General features: G+C 40.0%; 1 protein-coding gene across 2 annotated transcripts in view; it reads left to right on the top strand.

Annotated features, from left to right (window-relative positions):
• The window catches only part of LOC131575369 (dual specificity calcium/calmodulin-dependent 3',5'-cyclic nucleotide phosphodiesterase 1C-like), a 57,620-nt gene that overhangs the window by 16,129 nt on the left and 18,476 nt on the right, over nt 1-23,015 (top strand). Inside the window, exons 2-4 of one of the 2 annotated variants that reach the window (XM_058830746.1) lie at nt 6,286-6,336; nt 9,502-9,538; nt 9,635-9,806. In XM_058830746.1, the coding sequence (XP_058686729.1) occupies nt 6,286-6,336; nt 9,502-9,538; nt 9,635-9,806 (260 nt within the window). The remainder of the gene's footprint in view (nt 1-6,285; nt 6,337-9,501; nt 9,539-9,634; nt 9,807-23,015) is intronic. The other variant, XM_058830745.1, reaches the window with a different exon arrangement.

The raw sequence follows: 23,015 nt of genomic DNA, 5'->3' as shown, positions 1-23,015 counted from the left end.
AGATTATATTTTCCAGTCTCTGACAGTATAAAAGCTCGAGGATTTCTTTGTTCAGGATCCCTCCCTGGAGACACCTACTTTAGGCTTTTATTGTATTGCTGCACCATGATTAAATTACTTATTTTACTAAATTAGTAGACATCTGGGACTTTGCTATGGTAAACCTAGGGTTGAATGGGTAAGGAAAAATTGTCTGACAGTGTGAGTGTTATGTATGTAGGGAGCCGAGTCAGTTCACTGGAGTCATCTGCTGCAAAGGGGCTTCAGTCCCAGTAGTGACAGTCTGGGATGGTGGGAGCATGACTGGATGGTCAGGCAGGAAAGCTTTCTTAATATCTCAGCTATGCAGGAATGTACCTGGGTCTTTGTATAGGGGAAGTATAACTAAAAAAGGGCAAGAGGTGCAATGTGAGAGAGATATAAACACGCTTGATGACTGTACTTCAGCTCAAATGCTACAAGTTGAGGGAACATGATGAGAAATGGAGGAGTGGGTGAAAAAGCAAAGGTTGTTTTCAATGGTATGCCAGTCCAAAGGTATACCACAGTCTGATAAAACTTCCATGTGTCTAATTACAGTACTATTGTTTATAAGATGTGTTTTCTAATACAAGTGAGCTGGAAGCCATGGTAGCTGTAGTGGGTTGACTGCTGGCCAAATGCCACTGCACTCTCGAAAATTATCTACTCATCTTCCTCTGCTATAATAGGATCAGAGGAGGAAAAAAGACCAGTTAAACTAAAGCTCATGGGGTTGTGCTAAGGTTTAGGAGAAAATGCTTTAGGAGCAAAACAGGCTCAAAACTTTAAAGGGTGTAAAGAAAACTTTATTAACAGAACTAATAGAATAATGATAAGAACTAAATGAACCTTTAGAACACTTTTCTCCCCCCAGCCCCTCTTTCCTTCCCATTGACAATGTAAATAGACAAATCCTATGATTGTCAGTCATTTTACCACTTCTAAAAAGAATCTTTTTCCATTTAGGGATAGGAATCTCTTTTGTCATGCCACAGGAAACAGTTTACTCATGGTTTTAAGTTCATGGCTAAAAGTCATCCCAGAAAAAACCTGCTTGCAGGGTGAAAGTCCCTCCCATTGACTTACAGTTTTTCCCCACAACTGCTCTTGAGGGCCATTTGGGCAAATGGGATGTAATTTAAGGATGAGCTATTCTAGTGTAGAAGCAAAAATTCTCTTCTATCTCTGAAACCAAAGGTTCTCTTCTTCTGTCTCTAAAAGCAAAGGTTCCCTTCTCCTATCTCTGTTCAAGTCAGATTGCAGCTTCTTTCAAAATCTATATTCTCCAGTTCTTTTCTGAGATGTGGATGAATGCTTCATCCCTCCATGCACTTTATGAATTACAGGGACATAATCTGGTGTATTATAGTCTCACCTTGGCTTGCAAAAGGTTTTCAGCTCTGAAACCATAGCACATCCTGTCCGTCTTTCCTTTGGCTTTGGCCCCTCCTTCTTCACTGACCTTGGTGTTGCTCTGTTGCTTTCTTCATATGCCTTCACCTTTCCTTTTCTCTGACTTGGGGAGAAGATTGGCCTTCACAGATTTATGTGTTCTCAGATGGAATTCTGCAGCGCTGAAAAATGTTGATCTTGCCTGGGCCCTGCATCAGGGAACTGTGGAGGACTTGCTCTATGTGAGAGTCCATATGAGGGATGTGTCGCAGCCATCCACTGATGTGTGACCAGGCATGAACAAGTTACTTTGGGTGTTTGCATATGGTATCTGTGGGAAAATGAATTGACACGGAAGAAGTTCAATAAAGATGGAAAGGAAATATGAAGATACCCATTCTCTGAGGCAAGACTGAATGGTCATGGTGTGTTAAGTCCACAAAAAGATGGTGGAAGGAGAAAATTCAGTTTTTCCATGACCAAACTAGAGGAGGATTAATCAACAGAAAAAAAACTTCCAAAAACCTCCAGTTTAAAAAGATTTCTTGCGCAAGAACAAATTTATGAAAAGTGAAACAAATTAAATGATAGGCCATGACTGACACTGCAATCAGGTTGTGGCAAGATCTCATAACGTAAGATGGGTAAGCCTGGAAAGAAATCTACTTTTATGATTGTGTTTGGTAAGTTTATAAAACATCTAATGTCATAGTCTTTTAGAGAAACAGCTGCTGGAATTTTCAGAGATGATATTACTGAAGAGTTTATCCAGATTGTGTATTCAATGTAAATTCATCTATGTACCTGTGTTCCTGCCTTACCTAATGTTTTTTTCCTCTTCCTAGCACTGACCAATTTACTAAAAGCGTGAAATTTATAGTTAAGTTTGTCTGCTCTTTGACAGATTAAAAAAAGAAGTCTCCTTGAAAAAAATACCTTTACTGGTGGGTGAAAAACACCTGACATTCTTGTTACAGATTCACAGCTGCTTAATGGCAAAATATAGATTATTTGTTATTGTCTGTCAGTGTTGATGAATCAATGCTATGAAGTGGTATGTTTTTCCTTGCATTGTACTAGGAGATAGACAAAGGTTATTTGAAAGCTAAATTGACTGAGGTGGCATACTGGTAAAATGGATACTTTCTGTAGAAAATGGTGGCAAAGTGTAGGAAATAATTTAATAGGATGATCACTAAAAAAAGGAACCTGCCTATAAAGTGGGCATATAGTGAACTTGAATATGAGTGATCTGTGTTAATCAAAGAACCCATGAAGTTATTTTAATAATTGCAGTTTGAGGCTTTTGAACTTTCCAGGCAGTTATGATACAACATAAAACTTTTGAAATGGAAGAAATTTGGCTAAGCCTAGTATTTTGTTGTCTACTTAGGCAGGAAAGTACAGAGAGCATGTGAATATTTTCCTGTAGTGGATTGATGACAGGATGATGTCTCCTGCCTGTAAACGCTGTCTTTCTGAAGGAACAGCAGTTACTTACAAACTACTTGCACTTTGCTGCAATTACTCAAATTCAGTGAGATTTATTTGCTTCCAGGTTGGAATGGAAAATAACTTCAAAATGTGCAGAGTATTAAAAAAAAACAACTAGAAAATGGTCCAATGGAAGTTGGAAGGTGTCACCCATTTAGGAAATAAAGTAAATATCTGCTGTTTTTATGCAGATAGTCTCATCTAATCAGATGAAAACCAGACTAGACTTCAGTCTACAAGGGTAGAGTGTGGATGGAGAATAAACATATCTAAAGAGACAGGACTACAGGAAATCTCTGAAAATACTAGAAATCATCTTTGGTGTGGGTTGGTGACTTTTTTGTCAGAAATTAATCTTCTTTTCCTATTCATACCTGGATTCACCTAAAAGCTTATTACTATTAATAAACTTGAATAAACAAAGTGTTGAGAAGATTTCAGGTCATCTGGAGAAAAATTCTTACTTACATATATATAGGATAAATATGCAGAATTTCCACAGTAAAAAATGCATCAAGTAAAATCTTCTAAGATTTTCACAGTGAGCAAATGCAGAAATGCTCTTTGCTTCTGAATCCTTTCCCTTGCTTACACAGCATTGGGTCTGGATAATTCCCAGGCAGAGATTATCTCAATTGTACCAGGATTATTTCTAGTAATGCAGGTATAGCATCCCCTGTGTTTCTGTCCTGATTGTTGCTTTACTGTTATAATTGCACTTTTGTTCTGCATGGCTATATTCTAGATGGAAGAGCTCTATATATGTCACCATGTGTTGTCATTGGAAAACACTGCCAACTGAAAACAATCCTATGCATCCTGTAACTGGAAAATGTTATTTTTTTTAGGGGTTAATGAGACCTATTGAGCTGGGTTCTGTGAATCTGGGAGCTGAGCTGCCAAACACAGATCCTAGATGAAGCACTCTTGTTGCAGCAACCTGGAGGGTGGCACGAAGTTAAGATCTGTGCACCTGAGGGCCCTGGTGACCAGGGAGTGCCATCTGCCACCAAAGTCGAGGAACTGCTCTAAAGCAAATAATAGCACAGTTAAAAGGCCCTTAGCAGGCCTATCTAATAGCTCACTTGATGCTCCAATTAAGACATCAGTGCATATTATGAATTTGCCCAGTCTCTGCTGTGATAGCGATACCTAGGACCCTAGAAGAGGCTGGTCTGGCTGGCAATCTCTCAGCCTACCCCCTGCAAGCTGTTGTCTCTGAGTTAAAGACAGAGCCTAGCTGCCTGAGCTTTACATATTTGCTATAGCAATATTTTCTGGCATGGTTCTTGACGTCACTGGATCCAACTGTTCTGACAGCAGCCCCATGGAGGGATGCTGCTGCCTTTCCTTCACTATGCCATCGCCTGAAGGAGAGCCGGTTCTGACTGTGGGCCAGCATAACTCTGTACAATCACTCCAATGTCTGCATATAATGTCCCAGAAGAGATTATTTAGTTTGGGTTTGTGCTTCACATCACAGTGATGGTCTTAATCCGTGTCTTGTAGGATTGAGATCCGTGTCTTGTAGGACTTGAGGGACCTCAGGGCCCTTGCTCTGGCCAGCCTGGCAAGTTCCCGAGGCTGATATAGGCATCCAGTGTCTTAAGGCTACCATCTGCTGGCTAATGGGAGCAAAATGAGCCAGTGATTTGTTAAAAGTACCTCGGTTCACTAAAGTGAGTGCTAGAGCCATCTTAATCAGCTGGTAGAGACTGAAGAGCAAGTAAGAAAGCTGCAGTGACAGTGGATATGGGTTGTAAATAATGCCAAATTTAAAATGACTGTTTTAAGCCTTGGCAGAAGAATTGAATTTTATCAGTGTCTTTTCTGACTTCAAAAGGTCCATCACTGTTTACTTGATGTTATCTTGCTAGGAACCTGTGAGTCTCAGTTCTGACTTTTTGCATGTTTTTATAGATTTTCTTAGCTTAGTTGGTCTAGAAAACGGTATTTTCAAAGAAAGCAAAGAATTTGCAAAGTATTTGTGTGCACTTGTTCACTCTTCCCTATGTGCCTATCAGTATTGTTCCTCATGATTATTTTAGCTACAAAAAAAAGTAATGGATAGTAACTACTCTCCTTGAAAACTCTATTTTTTCAGCTGTAGTTTAATATTGGGAGAATTTCACAGAGTTGTTTATGCTCTTGACTAACTGTGTACCACTGGGGTCCCAGTAATGTTGAGCTATGCCAATATGAATCTGAGGCAGAAAAAAAAGCAGGATTTGTACAGAATTGTTTTTATCCCAAGTGATATTTATATGCAGTTCTAAAGGTCAGAGGATTCCTTTGCATAGGAATTTAATTTAATTTGCTATTAAATCAACCTCTGGTCTTCCAAAATTCCTGGAACATTTAATTTATATAGGTGCAATAATCTTACTTATTTTCTTACTGTACTCATTAATGCAACTGGTTTACTGTGAGCAGTCTTTTCTCCTATTCTTGTGGGTAACCTGAAATGTTACTGTATTCCATATCTATCTGTGCCCAAAAATTATTACAATCTCTTTAAGAGCCTGCAGACAGAAATGGAACCAGGATGGTGATGGGGGTGTTGCCATGGTCCCCTTTCAAGTCTGAGGCTGAAAGCAGAGAGTATCTCTCTCTCTCCTGGCAGTGTTTGCTGAAGGCTCTGCTTTGGAATGGGTTGCTTTGGACTGGCAACAGTAGCCACCTGAAAAAACTCCATTTCACAATCAAAAACTGTTTCAGAGAGAACTTTGCAAAATCTATGAGCAGTGTGAAGCTTGAGCTGGTTCCTGGGGCTGGGCCTATCCACGTCTGCGCCTGTAGGCCAGTTCTTCCCCCGCGACAGGGAGGACAGCAGCATCAGTGGGAGCCAGCAGGAAGCGGTGGGCAGCAGAGCTGCCATACACGCTGGCAGCTCCCATCTACCACTAGAACTACTTTGTAAACTCTACCTTCATGGAATGGCTCTTTCTGTCCATCATCTTTTTCCCCCCTTTGTCTCCAGACTGCACAGTCGATTCGGGTGCCGTTTTCCCTTTGTCTTTCAAGTGACACAAGAGTCTGTGGGTGCTGTCATCTTGGAAGGAAGGGTTACCCCACCATTCATTTCCATGAGTTTGTGAAATTTAATGATTTTGTATCTGGTGATTATTTACTGTTATTTTTTGCCTGTTGCTGTTTTGCTTGTTATTAAACTTATTTTTTCATTTATATCTACCCATTAATTTCTTAATGGCGGAAACTAATGTGATTGTTTGAAACTAAAAAGAGTAATTTTAGAGTGCTTACCTCTTTATTGTTTTAAACTAGGACACCTGTATACCCATAAGAATTTATATTATAATTAATATTAATGCAACATTAAAGTTTATTGTTTTTTTTCTTTGTATTTTCTTTTTTCAGTTGCAAATGAGACAGGTGATAAACATCCACAACCACTTTTACAATTTGCCCGTAAGTAGCCTTTTTCATTTTAAGTGATTGATTTCTATACCTACTGTAAAAATAAAAACATTTAATAATACTTTTAATCTTGTATTGTGTCTGGCCTATATTATGTGTCATTTACAGTACTAAACCAAAGAAGATTAATATTTGATTGAAAAAGTCCCCTACAAAAATTCAGTCTTACTGAACAGAGGTGATGCAAATTTAAATGAATGGAAGACTTTTTTGCCTTACTATTATTTCAAGCATAAAAAATTATAAATGTCTCAAAACCACTGAAGTTCATTACAGTGCTTACAGAGAGCTTTGTGTCAAATCTTAAAAATACTGTTGAAATGAGATAATGAAATAATGAAAAATTATATTGAAATAATGAAAAATGTTATTAAACCTTACTGGTATCTCCTTTATCACTTTGCTTCACTCAAAAAGATTAAAAACTACAACTATGGCTTGGGATTTGGAATAACTGACCCGAATTTGAATAAAAAGGAGGGGTATATTTGGTAATATAACGCCAACTGACCATGATTGTGACCATATTGTATTCATTCTCTCTACATTTCATGAACACTGTGGGTGATATGGCATTTGAGACACAAGAAGGCTATGTATGAGAACGACTGCTCAACAGAAAAGCCAGAGGGAAAAGTGGGAGGCAACTCAAAATAATGATGGAATATGGTCAGCTGGAGTAAAACCAATTCTGCCAAAGAAATATTTAATCACCATGAGTAGATAATTTCATGAGAAAGCCCATGGAGGGATGGAAACAATAGCTAAGCAAGTACAGGAAGCATGGGTGGCTCCAGGAATTTTTGCTGCTGCAGAATGAATCACAAATAACTGTTCAGCTTGCCAGAAATTCTCAAGTATCGCTCTGAGGTCTGAGACCAGTGGGTTACTTGGTAGTGATAGTAGATTATCTGTCAGGCTGGGCAGAAGCTTTTCCAAAAAGAAGGGTTGACACATGAGTAGTAAAAGCCTTGCTAAATGAAGTTATATCTGAATATGGGATAACAGAGTAAATTGAATTAATGAGACAGAGGTGCTCCTTTTACAGCAAATATGATCAACAAACTGTGTAAGTCTTTGGAGATTGAGAGGAAATTACATATGCCATATCACCCACGGTGTTCATGAAATGCAGAGAGAATTAATACAATGTTAAAAATTAGTAAAAGTATGTCAATCCACTTATCTGAAATGGCCAGAAGCCTTAAACTTGGTTCTGTGGGACATACAACATGCTATATGGTGACCTGTAGGACCCTCAGTGTAAAATCTCACAGGAGGCACTTAGCTATGCCAGGAACTTATATCCCAGATAAGACCAGCTTATTGAGTAGACATGATCACTTGATACAGTATGTTTTATATATGAAGGAAGGGTTTGAAGAGCAGAGAAAGTATGCATAATGCTATCATAGAATTTCATGGATTGGAAAGGACTCACTAGGATCATTGAAGTCCAACTCCTGGTCCTGCACAAGACAGTCCAACAATTATACCATGTGTCTGAGAGCAGTCTTGATCTCTGGCAGACTTGGTGCGGTGACCACTTCCCTGGGGATCTTGTTCCCAACCACCCGCTGGCTGAAAAACTTTTTCCTGACAGCTAACCTGAACCTCCACCTCATACCATTCCCTCATTACCTGTCACTGGTAACCAGAGAGAAGAGATCAATGCTCGCCCCTCTGCTTTGTGTTGTGAGGAAGCTGTAGACAACTATGAGATCTCCCTTTCTTCTTCTAGGCTTAAACAAGCCAAGTTACCTCAGCTTCCATATGGCCTCTCCTCCAGGCTCTTCACCATCTTAGTACTTGTGTAGTGTCAGCCCACATCAGCTGAAACAGATACATAAATGTACAGCCCAGAAAGGAAGTTTTAAATAAGGTATTGTCTAGAAAATCCAAATTAGAACCCAGATAAGAGGACAAAAAGGATAGTTATAATATAAGACTCTTTCCTAAGGGGATCAGACCTTGGAAAATGACTACTAGCAGGGTTAGTTTGTATTACTATTTTGGAATGTGGTAAGATTAATAATGCTTACTGCACCTCTATGGATGCTAACTCTGAAACAGAGAGCATGTGAAACTGCAGGCCACATAGCTTTCTCAGTCTTGCCTGAGAAAGTGGCCTGAGAATTCATGGGGAGGAATTAAAACAACCCTCAGAGACTGAAAACAGCCTTGCAGGTGCTGTTTGTCTGTTCCTTGTTTTCTGGCAAGAGAAGGTCGAGGGGTGGTGTACCCCAGTGACCAATGATGGTGATGTGTTAGTTTACTAACCAATAAGAGTTTCTTTTCTGTACTTTCCACATATCGGTCTGTAAAAAAGATCTGAGGCAATAAGCTGGGAGAAATTCTCCTGATTGACTCCTGAGAGAGTCTGTGTCGTTCTTTTCGCCGTTCCTAATAGAGCGACACACCTCTGTTGTGGGAAGTCAGTACCTAGCTGTACTTATTCAGTCTGCTAGTTCAGCCATGTATCATTCTATAATCCTTGAAAATTAGAATATGATAGAGGTGTTAAATATGGGAGTTTTTCTGAGATTTTCAGAAGTGCCTGATTTATTCAGAAACTCTTTGGAAATATTTGAAAATGTGAAGCAGACACTTAACAAAATTTAAGTCACATGCTCTCTTCTCCTGAGGCAGGGAGGACATCTGACTGAAAGATGCTACTTGTACTTTGTCAGTGGAACTATATTTACGAATAAGGATAGATTCTCTGAATGACATGCAAGAGCCACTTGACAGCACTTATAAATTAATGTAAAAAAAAAAAATTCCATAGAAATTTTTTTGGCATTTGAATATCTACTGTGAAAAGCGGAAGTTTTGACAGAAAATAGATATATTTTCTGGTGCTAATCCTGCAGTCATCTCTTTTATCTATAATATAACCACTGCTAACTAGTCTAAAGATTGTCAGTGATGAGTATTGTATTGATTTGGTACTTTGTTTTTTAGCCAGTTTTTTGGCTAAAGACGCACATCAATACATACTAAGCAAAAACTTAAGTGTGATGTGGAGAGGATATTTTTTGTTGAGGTGTGAAAGCTTCATGTTCTGTAATAAAATATTTTTATAGGAAGCATTACAGTTTTGCATATGGAATGACCCTAGTGTTTGTGCTTATTTCCACTTCAAATTTTTTTCAGGTTTTCAGGCTTATTCCCAAACTGTGGTCATGCAAAGGTAAAATGATTGCAGACTACCTTTGTTTTTCAGAATTCTGACACACAAAGCAATAAGCCTATGAATTTATTTTCCTTCTTACTCTGGTTTTTTCAGGGTCTAAATCACAAAATTGCTTGTGTAACACCATTATTGGTGGGTTGACCAGCAATCTTAAGGAAAGGCCAAAGCTGACCATTAACAATGACCCTAGACCTCCTGAAGAAATTTTAGCAGATGAACTACCGCCAGTGGACAGTCCTGAGGCATTGGTGAAAACATCTTTCAGGTCTGATTGATATGATTTTACTTCATTTATTTTTGAGAGAATATATTTTTACGATTAAAGCTGCAGTGTGGGTTTGGTGACAGAAACTGATACTAAAAGATTCTGCAATGCTGCATATCTTTGTACTGAAAAAGAGTGTAAAAAATTAATAAATAATATTGACTGGATTTGCTTTTAATTTCTTACACTTCATTAGCCTCCCTAAAAGATGATTTACTAGTCAGAAAGTCTGGAACTAGTCAAAACAATCAGCAAAGACAGCTCATTATATGAAGATGTCTTTGAAGGTTGGTATTGTTTCATTTGAAGATTGGTATTGTTTCATTTAAAAGTGATTTAACGATGAATAATTGCACCTTAGGTCAAATGATGAGCTTCATTGATGCAAGGGTAAGTTAGAGATTTTCCTATTGATGCACTGTCTTGAGAATTGTCTAGCATTAATTTATGAAATTTCTGCTGTTGTAAAGTGTTATATCTCACACTATCAAAGTGTGATATATATATTGCTGTGTTTTTCACTCTTTTATTTAATGCTGTTGATGTACAGTTGCCATGTTTCTTGGAGACATATTTTCTGAAAATTTTTCCCTCAAAATGTTAGGTAAAATAGAGAAGCCATAGGGCATACAATGGATTTTTGACTGAAATGTGAAAATTGGTGTGCCCAGAAAAAGCAAAGTGAGTGACAGAATTGATTTTTCAAAATGCTTTTTGAGCTTATTTTTTTGTTGTTAAAAATTTGTGCTCTACTTTTCTTTTGTATTGAACATTCCTGTGTTTAAAACAATGTTTCTTGATTTGGATAAATTTCTCTGACTATGGTGATTTTGATTATACCTGAGTCTGTGAAACTTAATTCACTCTTCATGCAATTATTATTTTGAAGGTATTTGTTTGAGTCATTATATTGGGTTGTAATTTCAGGTATTTGCTCATAATGCTTGATGTTTAAAAGCATAATACCATAATGTGGGTTTATGCCAGTCTATATAAATAACCCTGTAATTTCATAGTAGATTCTCATTCTTTAATAATCACATTTAGATGATTCAGGACAAGGGTATCAGAACCTCCTTTTATGATGGCCTATGGTATTTAATGACTTAAAAACTTTGTATCTCTGATATTTAAAATCTATCATTTCAAGAGATCTGAGTATTTGTCAACTTCTGATAACAATATATGGGTAGCAGCATTCCTTACATTGCCATTGTCAAGAAAATTTTAAACATTTAATACAGCAAAATAGTGTCACAGCATTTCAAATGGCATAGCATAATAAAGACTGATGAGTCAGAAGGCGTACTTTAACAAAACAGTTTTGCTAATACAGTTTAAAAGGCTTTATAAGCATCTTACATAAGATGCTTTATAAGCATCTACAGAACCTTTGTATTGTATCAATATAGATATGACTGTATAATGTGGCATTTTGGGGGACTTTATGGATGGAAATCCAAACAATTTGTTGTCACAAAATAAATAGTAAATGCCTAGTTTTTCAAAGAAACAAAGCCCTATGTGTGCTTAATAGCTTTGCAGAGCAGTGGAAGATAAGAGAGTTGTCTTAGTTTGTAAAAAAGGTGTTAGTCAAGGTAGGTGGGAATCTCCCTTGGAATGGAAAATATGACCCCCTTCCATACAAATTATTATACCTTTGAAATCAAGGGGCTTTCAGGCAATGATAAGGGGAAAGGAATAACAGCTCTTTACTAGAATATATCTGTATAACAAGGCAGACAAACAAGCACAAGGGCAGCAGCAGGAGCAGCACCACAAGCCCAGTGACGCCTTCTCTGGGCCGCAGGCACTTTCCCCTCCGGTGCAGTTCCGGGCACAGCCGGCAGGGGGCGCTGGTGGCTCCCGGCCAGGCAGGGCGGGTGCGATGATTCCCCCGCGCCGGCAGGGGGCGCTGTGGCGCGGGCCCGGCCGCCTCTCCCCACACGGGCAATGGCCACGCTGCTGGCGGGAGAGACAGAGCGGGGCTTCAAACACACAAACTCATGGGGGGCAGCTGGTCCCAGTGCCCCCTCTGGATGGTGAAAAGGATTGTAGCAGGAACCTCCAGGCAGCAGTTGGAACTGCAGAGGTGGGCACACTGGGGATAGCAAACAAAATGTAGCAGAAACTCAGCTGTAACAAGAGCTACAGTCCTGGCAGGTGTCCTGGCAGGCAGGAGGTGCTGGGTTACAGTGTAGTGAAAAACCCAGAGTAGTGGCAGAGAAGTGTCAGGGCTGGGCAGTGGCAGCTGGGTTCCCTCACACAGCTGGGAGGGGCTCCCTCGAAAGGGGGCTTGGGGTCCCTAAGGCACCCGAGCAGATGGTGACGGTCCTTTCCAGTGAGATAGGGTGTTAATAAGGTCCCAGTCCAGTAGTCCCAGTCCCAGTCTTATGAGCAGACCTTCTCTCACGGTAGGAGAAGACAACAGGAGATGGAACCCCTCAGTGGTAGCGAATTTTACCCACAGCAACCACAGACTGTCTCCCGTTTGATCCTGAGAGTGAGAGCCTCAGTGAGATCTTGAGAGTGAGAGTCCAGCCCCTCACACCCCAGCCAAAATCTCCCAGTATCTCTCCCTTCCCAAGAGAAAGCCCCTCAGCTATGAGAATGCAGCCAAATGCACCCTTCCCCCCCCCCCCCCCCCCCACCCCGCCATGGCATTTCTTTTGTCTCCTAAGTATCCCTTGTTACTGTCTCTTAGCAACAAATTGGACAAAATTCCCTGAGAGAAAGAAAAGGAAAAATCCTAACCTCCAGGGAGAGCACATTGCAATTACTGTCTCAATAAAAACAAAAATGTGGCAGTGTTTTTATTTGTTTTTATTTGGTTTATTAACTTGATATTATGGTGTTAATTTGGGCTTAGGAGGCAGTAGCATCTTTTGTAGGAATGGTTGTATATTTGATTCACTGGGGTCTTCTGTGTGTCATAAGCTTTAAGTGCTTCCTTGACTGTTGTGTCTGAATGCCTGTGATTGCCTGGTAGGCATGGGCTTTCCTTGTTTCTTACTTACTAGTCATTAAGGGAAGATCCCGCTGCTCTGGTGCCTTTTGGGGAAAGAAATGTGTTTTACAAGTTGTCCAGTGTAGCATGACTGAATTAGGAACCTGGTGACTGAATCTTGGTGTAGGGATGGGAGTGGTGTTGGGTTGAGATGAACTGGTTTCACAGAAAGAAAAGCCAAGCCTTGTATTTGAATATGACTGCAAAAAACTGTGAAATGTAGCAATTCCCTTATTGCATCTGATTCACTGCTGTTAAAGCAGTATATGAATCCTTTCATGCGCAGTGTCTTGGGATGATTTTATGATGTTATTTTATTTCCCAATAAATAATTTTGCTTTATGCACAGAAATGGCTGTTGTAGGTTTAAGATGGATCCAGGGTTGGGGTGGGGAGTCTTGGGTGCCTGCAGGACTTTTGTTCAAACCCATACTCTCCAGTGTGTTTGGGTCAACCAGGATGTTGCATTGTTCCTTTTGTTGGATTAGTTTTTCTTGCTGGCTTGAAGCTATAAGTTTCTTTTTTTTTCCCTTCCCCTAGCCTGAGGGCTGTAGAGGCTGTACAAGGAATCCCCTCAGCCTGCTTTTTTATTTTAATTTTTTAATAAACAGCTGGTTTTTGTTTTGTTTTGGTTTTTTTTCACTTTCACTTGCTGGTATTCATTTCTGTCATTGGCAAGTGGAATTATTGAAGCCCTTCTCTTCAGAGGAAATGCTCATTCCAGAGCGTTTTCTGCTAAAATTTGTCTCTAAACTGAGACACAGTTTAGAAAATGTCTCCAAAGTTAAAATGAGTCATACTTCCTTGTGATTTCTTATATTTTAAATAACTACATATAAGCAGCGTGAAATCCCAGTTGCCACATCTTGTAGGAGATCTTGTGTTCTACTGTGCAATTATATTCTGTAGCTTGGAAAATTAAGAAGAGATCAATATTTGATTTTGTCAACATCTAGATATGAGCTGGAAACACACTTAAGCATAAAAGAAGGAATGTGGTTATTTCAATGTGTGAGAAAAGGTCTATTAAACATCAACAACACCATAAAAGGGCTGAATAAGGAAAAAAGGACTGAATAAGGAAAAAGAGGCAGTGTTGGGTGCTTGGCTGCAGCCAGAGGCTCATCCACAAAATGGCGGCTCTGCCTTTTATACCCCTGGTGCTGCATCAGCCAAATACATATTTGTAAATGGTTGTACATATTCAAACATTTCCTTTATATATATCTGGCCTCCCCCAAGGTCTGCCAGTTGACTCTGCTGTCCATGGGTGGAGACCTTCTTGCAGTCTGATTGCAGGTGAGCTGTTGTTGTTGTGCCAAGTCCCCCCAGAGACAAGCTCTCTCAATCCCACGTGCCTCATGTGAGAGGCACAGGAACACGTCCTCCTGCCCCATGTCCCTGACAGCCCTGACAACCAGGGTTGTCCAATGGCAACAACACAGAGGGAGGAAAAGGGGGTTATAGGGAGAACAGAGGGTGCCCAAAACCAACTTACAGTAACACAGTTACACATCAAAAGAACTTCAAATCTCAACAAAACTTCCCTTAACACACACACAATATCCATCTTTTAATTGTTAGAGCGAATCATCATTCTACCCATCTTTAAAAAATGCTTTCAGCTATACCTTTCCTGTAATAATAATCCATTATAATCCAGATGTAAAGCAAAATGTCAAACTAAACCAGCCCACTCTTTTCATCCCAAATACACATGGTGCATGATCTTTTAATAATTTAGAAGTATTCTGATGTTCTTGATTTTTTTTTTTTTGTATAATAATTTTGCTATCTCTTTTCTGAAAGAGTTTGTAGTATATACTTGTTTGCAGTAATGCACTGAGTTAGCAGTTACAAGTAATTTTGTGTCCTGACTGGTGTGGTTAAAATACAGATTTTAAAATCCCTTCTCACTGGCATTTAGTCTATCAAACACAGCAGAGGTCCAAGTTTGAATTACATTTGAAAATACAGTAGATTTGTAGTGGTTTATCTGTTTGACAAAGGAAAAATGTAATTTGAGATGTGGAGGTATGAAAAACAGAGTTCACTCTTTAGAACTTCTAGAAGTTTAATAAAGGATAAAAGAAGGACAAACCATTAATCCAGTGCTGGGCTGCTTTTGGCGAATGGCCAAAGAGCACAGAGGTAATTTAGAATCATGTTGACTATATACGGCTACATTGTTGGGGTTACACGTATCTTCATTAGCTTATACATTATTTAAACATTCCTTTGAGTTTTTGATGTTCTGAACTCTCTAGTTTGGTTTTAACCTCTGGATTGTCTGCAGGACATTCTGTAAATTAAATCCATATATTTTATTTCTTCCTGTAGTTTTATCCAGTTGATTCACACTCCCTGATAGCGCTGACAAGAGTCGATAAATCCTTCCCGGATGCTTATACTCTCTTTCTTGTCACTGTTAGCTTATCACTTGGAGAGGCCAGTCCACAGATGTAAGAAACAGAATAATTTCTTTACACCATTCCCTGAGTTAGTTACATAGAAGTATTTTTGTCTCTATTTCAACATTTTACTAAGGCCTAAGATATATTTGTTACACTACTATTCATTTGAACTATGTAATACATACATAAACTGACAGATTATACAAAACAGTTAAAAGTAAATATAAGTTGTACTACATCGAAGTACTTGTGATGCAAAAAGCTAATCTATGAATGCGAAAGCCAGTATTATTTTATCATCTATAACAGAAATGATTAGCTTCTTGGTCCTCTCTTAATGAAACCATTCTGACACATAATTTTCTTTGCACAAATATGCAACTTCACTACTACAGGACCTGTGGTCATTATATATTTTAACAGCTGCTCAAGACTGTGAATTGATACCCAGGAATATTCATATGGACTTCTCAGGGCTGTGTGATCTGGATGTTGGCTAGAGATGTCAGTGGTTATCAACACTGAAGCCTGTAACTCTCCTTCTAAATCAGATTTTTTGTCTGCTAGATCCCTGTGATAAGCAGTGGTGCAGTATCAATAAGAATTAGCAGCGGTAATTAATGAGCTGTTAAGGAGGTTGTATAACAACTTTTTAGGCTGCTTAAACTTCTGTGTGCTAGTCCTTGCAAGCACTACCCAAGCAGGCATTTTGATAATGCTGGGCTAGTACCCACCAGGAAGAGCATAACAAAAAAGTTTTGGGTACTGTTCTGCAAACACCACCTAGAAGTTTGTGCAAGCTGTTTATGTTAGACAATACAAGAAAAACTGCTGCTTTTGTTGCCAGAATACTGCCTGGATGATTCAAGTGTTCACAAGTGGGTGGCACTACTTCAGCTGAAAATTTCATGTGCCCAAGATGTCGTGATTTCTCCTAGACATGACTTAACGTATAGGAGAGATTCAGTGTTATTTTGTGTCTGGAGATCTGGAATACTGCATTGAGATATATGACTGTGGTGGTGCTTATGGGATATAATGACTATAGTAAAGGATCTTGTCACAGGACATACCATAGCATGAGCTGACTGAGACATCCAGGGCAGAATGAATATGCTGATATGTAAATAAACTAAACAGTGCTCAGGGGAGCCTACCTGTCCTTGGTCCTGGGCCTGCATTGACAGGTACTGTTGGTCTGGAATCTTGGAGCAGTTCAATTGGCTTTGTCTAGCACTTGGGGCCTTGAGGTGGCAATGTTAATGACAAATCAGGATAGCAGGCAGCAGGTGAGACACAGACCCTCTGTCTCATACCAGACAGGCCTTATTGGGTATCTGTGCAGCCATGCTGTACCAGGAAGTGATGAATATTGTCTGTTACCAAGGCCATAAGACCTGAGAACCAGAAAGGCAGATTCAGTTACTTCATGGTCAGACTGTTTTTCTGCTCAAGGCTTGCATGTGTTCTTAGTTTCTGTTACCTTTCAATATAATTCCAGTTTTTAACTTGAGGCTTGTAACACCCCTGCTTACCTTAATGGTTGCTTTTCTTATGTCAACTGCAAAGTTTATCTTTCCAAGGATAGTTTGTTTTGCTTTTCTTATCAGCTTCTGCTCTGCTTTATGGTTTTAAATCTCACTGGCAGCTAATCTTTTCATATTTTTGATTTGTTTGTGGGTGATGTAAAGTCTTGCTCCTGCCAGCTTCTGGCCACTTGGTCTACTGCATAGAGGTGATACTGCAGTGCTCCAAATGTGAAAATAATTCAATCATAACTCCATGCACTGGGAATCAGCCCATGAGCCTCAAACATGTGGCTATACCAATGTATGCAGCAAATGTATGCAACAAAAACCAGGGAGCTTGAAGCCACCATGTTGCTAGAAAGCATGACCTCATTGTCATTACTGAATTTTGGTGGGATGAATCCTGTGACTGGAGCGTGGCTGCAGGAGGTTCAGGAGGAAATGGAGAGGAAGGACGGGCAAAGGGATGGAATGTAAACAGCTCTCTCTGGGGGTAAAAATCAGACTTGAGTCAAAAAAGGGAACCTTGTGGTTGGTGTCCACTACAGCCCACCTGATCATGGGGATCCTGTTGATGGAGCCTTCTTACTCCAGCTACAGGAGGCATCATACTTGCAGGGTCTTATCCTTCTGAGGGACTTCATCCACTGACATCTGCTGGAAAAGTAGCACTGGAGATTCCTGGAATGCATGGAGGATAACTTCTTAAGTCAGGTAATAAACAGTCCTACCAAAGGGGTTGTGATACTGTACCTGATGGCCATCAATGCAAGTGAGTTACGGAGGGTGTTAGGATTGGAGTCACTTGGCTACAGTGATCATGTACTGGTGGAGTTTGCAGTCCTGATGTTGCCTTTTTCCCAACGTGGAAATGAAACTAGAGATAATTTTAGTAAGGAGTTAATACAAGAGTGGATCTTTATTTGAAAACCTTCAGGGGCAGTTATGGAAAGATGTTCACAACAGACCACCCCCCAGAGATGAATACATTTTTATAGTTTTTAGGAAATTAGCATAATTGGTAAAATGCACCAATTAGGAGGACATGTGATGATGCAATTCCCCCCCCCCCAGATCAAGCCCTTTCTCTGGAGTCCCCCCGTCAGCTCTAGCTGTGCTGTGTCTATGAAATGTGTCTCAGAGAGTTGCTTTCAATCTTAGTTCCCAGGAAGAACCAAGATAGTACTGGGGCCCTGCACCTCCTGGGGTTTATAGCTCTGGAATTTGTTTTGTCTTTCTGCTTAAGGAAAGGCCATGGAAAAGTACTGGGAAAACTAGCCACTAATGCAATAGCCTATAGAGCTACAAATATATGTGTGAAGAATACAGAGAACATACAAAGGAAAAAAAAAAAGAAAACCCCAAACTGGCATCAGTGAGGGGTATGGGTCAGGCAAAGAGTCAAGTCAGGACCCTGGAATTTAGGAAAGCAAACTTACAACTCTTCAAGGAGTTAGTCAATAGGACACCTGGGAAACCACCCTCAGTGAAAAGGGAGAAAAACAGAGTTGGCAGATCTTTCAAGGGTACCTTTCATAGCGCTCAAGGGCTCTTGATCACTGCGTGCAAGAAATGGAGCAAGGAAGGCAAGAGAACAGCATGGCTGAATCAGGACCTGCTGGTCAAACTAAACTGCAAGAAGTGTATGTACAGGCTGGGAAAGTAAGGACAGGTATCCTGGGAAGAGTACAGGGATACAGCCCAGTTTTGTAAGAATGAGGTGAAGAAGGCCAAAGGTGAAGCTGGACCTGAAATTGACTAGATGAAGAATAACAAGATCTTCTACAGGTACAACAGCTAGAAAAGAAAGGTCAGAGAAGGTAAGCAAGATTGGCAAATGAAGGTGGACAAAATGAAGGCTGAGGATTTCAAAAACTTTATTTTTTCAGTCTTCAATGGCAACCTCTCCTCCCACATCTCTTGTGTGGATGAACTATTAGATGGGGATTGGGGAAGGAAAGAATTTCCCACTGTAAGTGAAGATCAGTTTCATGACCACCTGAGGAACCTGATCCTACTTAAGTCCATGGGACCTAGTGAGATGCATTGCAAGAATTGGCTAATGTAGTTGGCAAGCCAACTCTCCATGATATTCAAAAAGTTGTGGCAGTCAGGTGAAGACCCTGGTGACAGGAAAAAGAGATATATTGTACCTATCTCAAAAAAGGGTAGGAAGGAGGATCCTGGGAACTATCAACCTGTCAATCTTATCTCTGTGCTTGGGAAGATGGTGGAACAGATCCTCCTAGAAGCCATACTAAGGCACGTGAAAGGGAGGTGAGTTGAGACAACCAGCATAGTTTCACCAAAGTAAGTTCTGCCTGATCTAGAAACCTTAATGACCTTCTATGATGGGCAAGGGAAAGGATCTAATCTGGATTTAGGAAAAATCTATCTGGATTTATTTAAGGTCTTTGATATGGTTCTCCACAACATCCTCTCTCTAAATTGGAGAAAGATGGATTTGAGAGGGGGACTGTTTACTGGAGGAGGAATTGGTTTGACAGTCACATCTACAGGGTAATCAACAGCTTGGGGACCCAATATGGGCCCCTGAGGGAGCTGTCCATACTGGGGCCAGTGCTACTTAATGTCTTTATCAGAGACATAGACAGAGGGATTGAGTGCACCCTCAGTAAACTTGCAGGTGACACCAGATCAGGTGGTTGACTCATCTAAAGTACCAGAGGTACCTGGACGAGTTTGAGAAATGGGTCCATGGGAACCCCATGAGGTCCAACAAGCTCAAATGCCAGGTTCTGCAACTGGCTTGGGGCAACTCCTAGTACCATACCAGCTGCAGAATGAAGAAATTGAGAGCAGCCTTGCAGAGGAAGACTTGGGGAAGTTCTGGTTGATAAGAGGCTAAACATGAGCTAACAGTGTTTTCTAAGCCCAGAAACCTGTGTCCTGGTCTGAACCAAAAGACCAAGGCCAAAAGGTCGAGGGAGAGGATTCTGCTCCCCTACTCCACTCTCATGAGACCCCACCTGGAATATTGTGTCCAGTTCTAGAGTTCTCAAACACAAGAAAGTATGGATCTGGTGGAGCAGGTCTAGAGGAGGGCCCCAACAATGATCAGAGGAATGGAACACCTCTCCTATGAGGGAAGGCTAAAAGAATTGGAGCTGTTCAGCTGGAGAAAAGAAGGCTCCAGAAACACTTTATCATGACCTTACAGTACTTAAAGGGGGCTTATAAGAAAGATAGGGACACACTTTTCAGTAGGGCCTCTTGTTATAGGACAAGTGGTAATGGTTTTAAACTGAAGGGGGGTCAATTTAGACTATCTAGAAGGAAAAAAAAATTTAGACTATTCAAATGATGAAACACTGGAACAGTTGCCTAGAGACATAGTGGCTGCCTCATCCCTAGAAACATTTAAGGTCAGGTTGGCCTGGATTCTGAACAACCTGATTTCGTGGAAGATGTTCCTGGGGCTGGACTAGATGACCTTTAAAAAGTCCCTTCCAGCTCAACTATTTTATGATTCTATGGTTTTAAGGTGATGCCAGTGGAAATAACAGCTATGAGCCATACTTCTCTGTCTTGTCTGAGTCATAGCAAGAGCCTGTCTCAGTCACTTGACAGACACCTGCAGGACTCCTGCTTTACCATATCTCACGTTTTGACAATCTCTGAGCATCAAAGCTTGGCTGTGTCTACTTAAAGCAGTATGTGGGTTCTGAAAATTGGAGAGGGAGGTTGTGTTGTGCAGGACAGCTGTGACTATGCAAAGAAGAGGTGATTAGGGCTAATTGATGGGTAGAATAAAGCCCACATTGTCTCCTTGCTGGGTCTCAATGTTTGTTCACAGCCTGTCTGAATTAAAACAAAACCCAACAAACACATAAATAAGAGAGATGAATTTCACTTTCTCTAACTTGTTAAAATAATAAACAAAATCACTGCACAAAGCTGAACATGTGAAATACACTTTCTTCTTGTATTTTAAATACATCTACAACTGATCCAAGTCTCATTTATCATTAAAACATTGCTTGTCTCTCTTCCTTTTAATCATGTCTCCCTTGTAGGTTCATATTATGCTTTGTGACAGCTATGTGCCCATTTCTTGTAGATTGTGATTTACAAGTCAGAAGGGCAATAAGAGGAGAAAGACTATTCAAAGGCTGCATTTTCTCCTTACCTTTGTGTTTATCCACATGGGGTCCAAGAAGGTGTTTTTTAGGCGGTTGAAAGAGAAATGCATGTCTCTCTCTCTTTTTTTTTTTTTTTTTTATATAACTGTCTTCTTGTACTTCATAGGATAGGTGTATTATTGATGATAAGGCAAGACAGTGACTTGTGGGTATTCTAACAGAACTGTGCCTCTGAATAGCAGGGAATAAATCCACTTCTGAAAAGGAAACAACAGTTTGAGCTGAAGCTCCATGGATAAACAAAGGACTGAAGGTCCTAGTTTGAGGACTGACCAATGCCTGTCCTTGACCACATGTCTGTGCCTGATGTATATCAACTGAATCTTATACCATAATGAACATTGAGCATTTGTTTTGTAGCTATGCAAGATTTCCAGTTCTGGTTTTGCCGGCATCAGATCAACCGCAATTCTTGACATGGATAGACTATGTTGGGGCCTGATACACAGGGAGGGTAGATATATTTTTGAAGGCAAGTGTTGTATACTTGTACAAGCATGTGAATCTTAAATGTCTGTATGACATTCATGTATACAAGGGTGTTCCAGGGACTGTTATTTTCCTGACTTACTGAATTTGCCATCCCAATCTTCCCCTCAAATTTATAGAAGAAACTACATAAAGGTGGGAAGTTGTGTATAGGAAAATACATGAATTTAAGTATAGTCTTTATCCTGATGGAAATGTTTAATAAAGTATTACTTAGTTATCTCCACCATGAGAGATTATTAGCCTCTACATACTAATACCAAACTGGGATACCTAGCAATTCCTGTTGCCATAATTTTTAGCCTGGTTTCCTAAGGAAAACTGACTATCCTTTTCCTAAGGAAATTTCTGTATGCATATCCCATTAACTTTTTAGACATAGTTGAACTTGACCAATAGTTTAACAGAATGGTAGACATCTCAAAAGTCATATGCCACAATCTCTTCCCCTCCTGTCATATGGTTATACCCAGCATGGTCTTTTTGTGCACATGCAGAGTTCCAGGCTTTTCTGATGTGAAGTGACTGTAATAAAAGTGTCTTGTAATGGGAAGGACCAGCTCAGTTTTCAGGCAAATAACACTGAAAATGGGCTGGAGGCCACCTGACCTATTCTTCCAGCCTGTGATCTGCATTTGAAAAGCACTTGGGAGGAGGGGATGTGGGTTCTGGAACAGATATATTGTCCTGATGTCTGTGCATGATCTGTGCACCCTAAGTTCCTTACCCTGTTATTAAATCAAGAGTGTCACAGGATATATTTTATTCCCAGTGAGAAAATGGGATAGCAGCTTTCTTACTCTTGGCAGCCAGAGAGTGTGGTGAGTGCAGATAAAAGAATTTTGCTGAAATTTTGAGTTCTTTAAATTGTGTAAGCAAGAAATATTAAAAAGACACTCAAATGCAATTCCCGTATAGTATAATCCACTTTTAAAGGGCTATCTGATGGCAACAAAGTTAAGTAGTATTTTATATTGTGATGTTTTCCTTAAACAGGTGGTAAAACATCCTCCAGATCCAATCCAATCAGGAAGATATTTAGTTTGATTTTGAGACCACAAAACCTGCAAGTAAGAGTTCAGAAATATTTTGAAGTGAAAAAAGTAGCATATTGAGGAAAGGAAGGTGCGTGGTACCGCTGTTTTTACTCTGATGAGAAGCTGTGGGCTGTCATAGACTTAAGCCTGCTTTTCTCTCTAGTGGAGATCTAGTGGAAATTTTGCTTCTTTCAGAACAGTGTTGTAAGTTGAAACCTATGAATACACTGCACCAGCTCAGCCAGATGGGAAGCCTGAAAGTATACTGAGGGACAAAACTTAGCTGCTCTAGGAAGCATTAGCAACTGGCAGTGATGTTTGTCATGAACAAGGTCCAGTGACAAATCAGGTATGTTGGGCTCAGCTCAAAGAAAATGCAAAACCCACAACTGAATATTAAGCTAAAATGACAGGGCAGTCATGCAAGGGGGAAGACAAAAGAAAAAGAAACACAGTTTAGAGGAGAACACATATTTTTCCCTCTTATGTAAAACACAGGAAACAATTTGAAGTGTTTTGTTATTGTCATTACCATTTTGATACAATTAGCTCATGCTGCTGTGGGAGATT

Source organism: Poecile atricapillus, chromosome 2, assembly GCF_030490865.1.
Source record: "Poecile atricapillus isolate bPoeAtr1 chromosome 2, bPoeAtr1.hap1, whole genome shotgun sequence".
NCBI classification, from domain to species: Eukaryota; Metazoa; Chordata; class Aves; order Passeriformes; family Paridae; genus Poecile; species Poecile atricapillus.
This window is presented reverse-complemented; position numbering and strand designations above follow the sequence as displayed.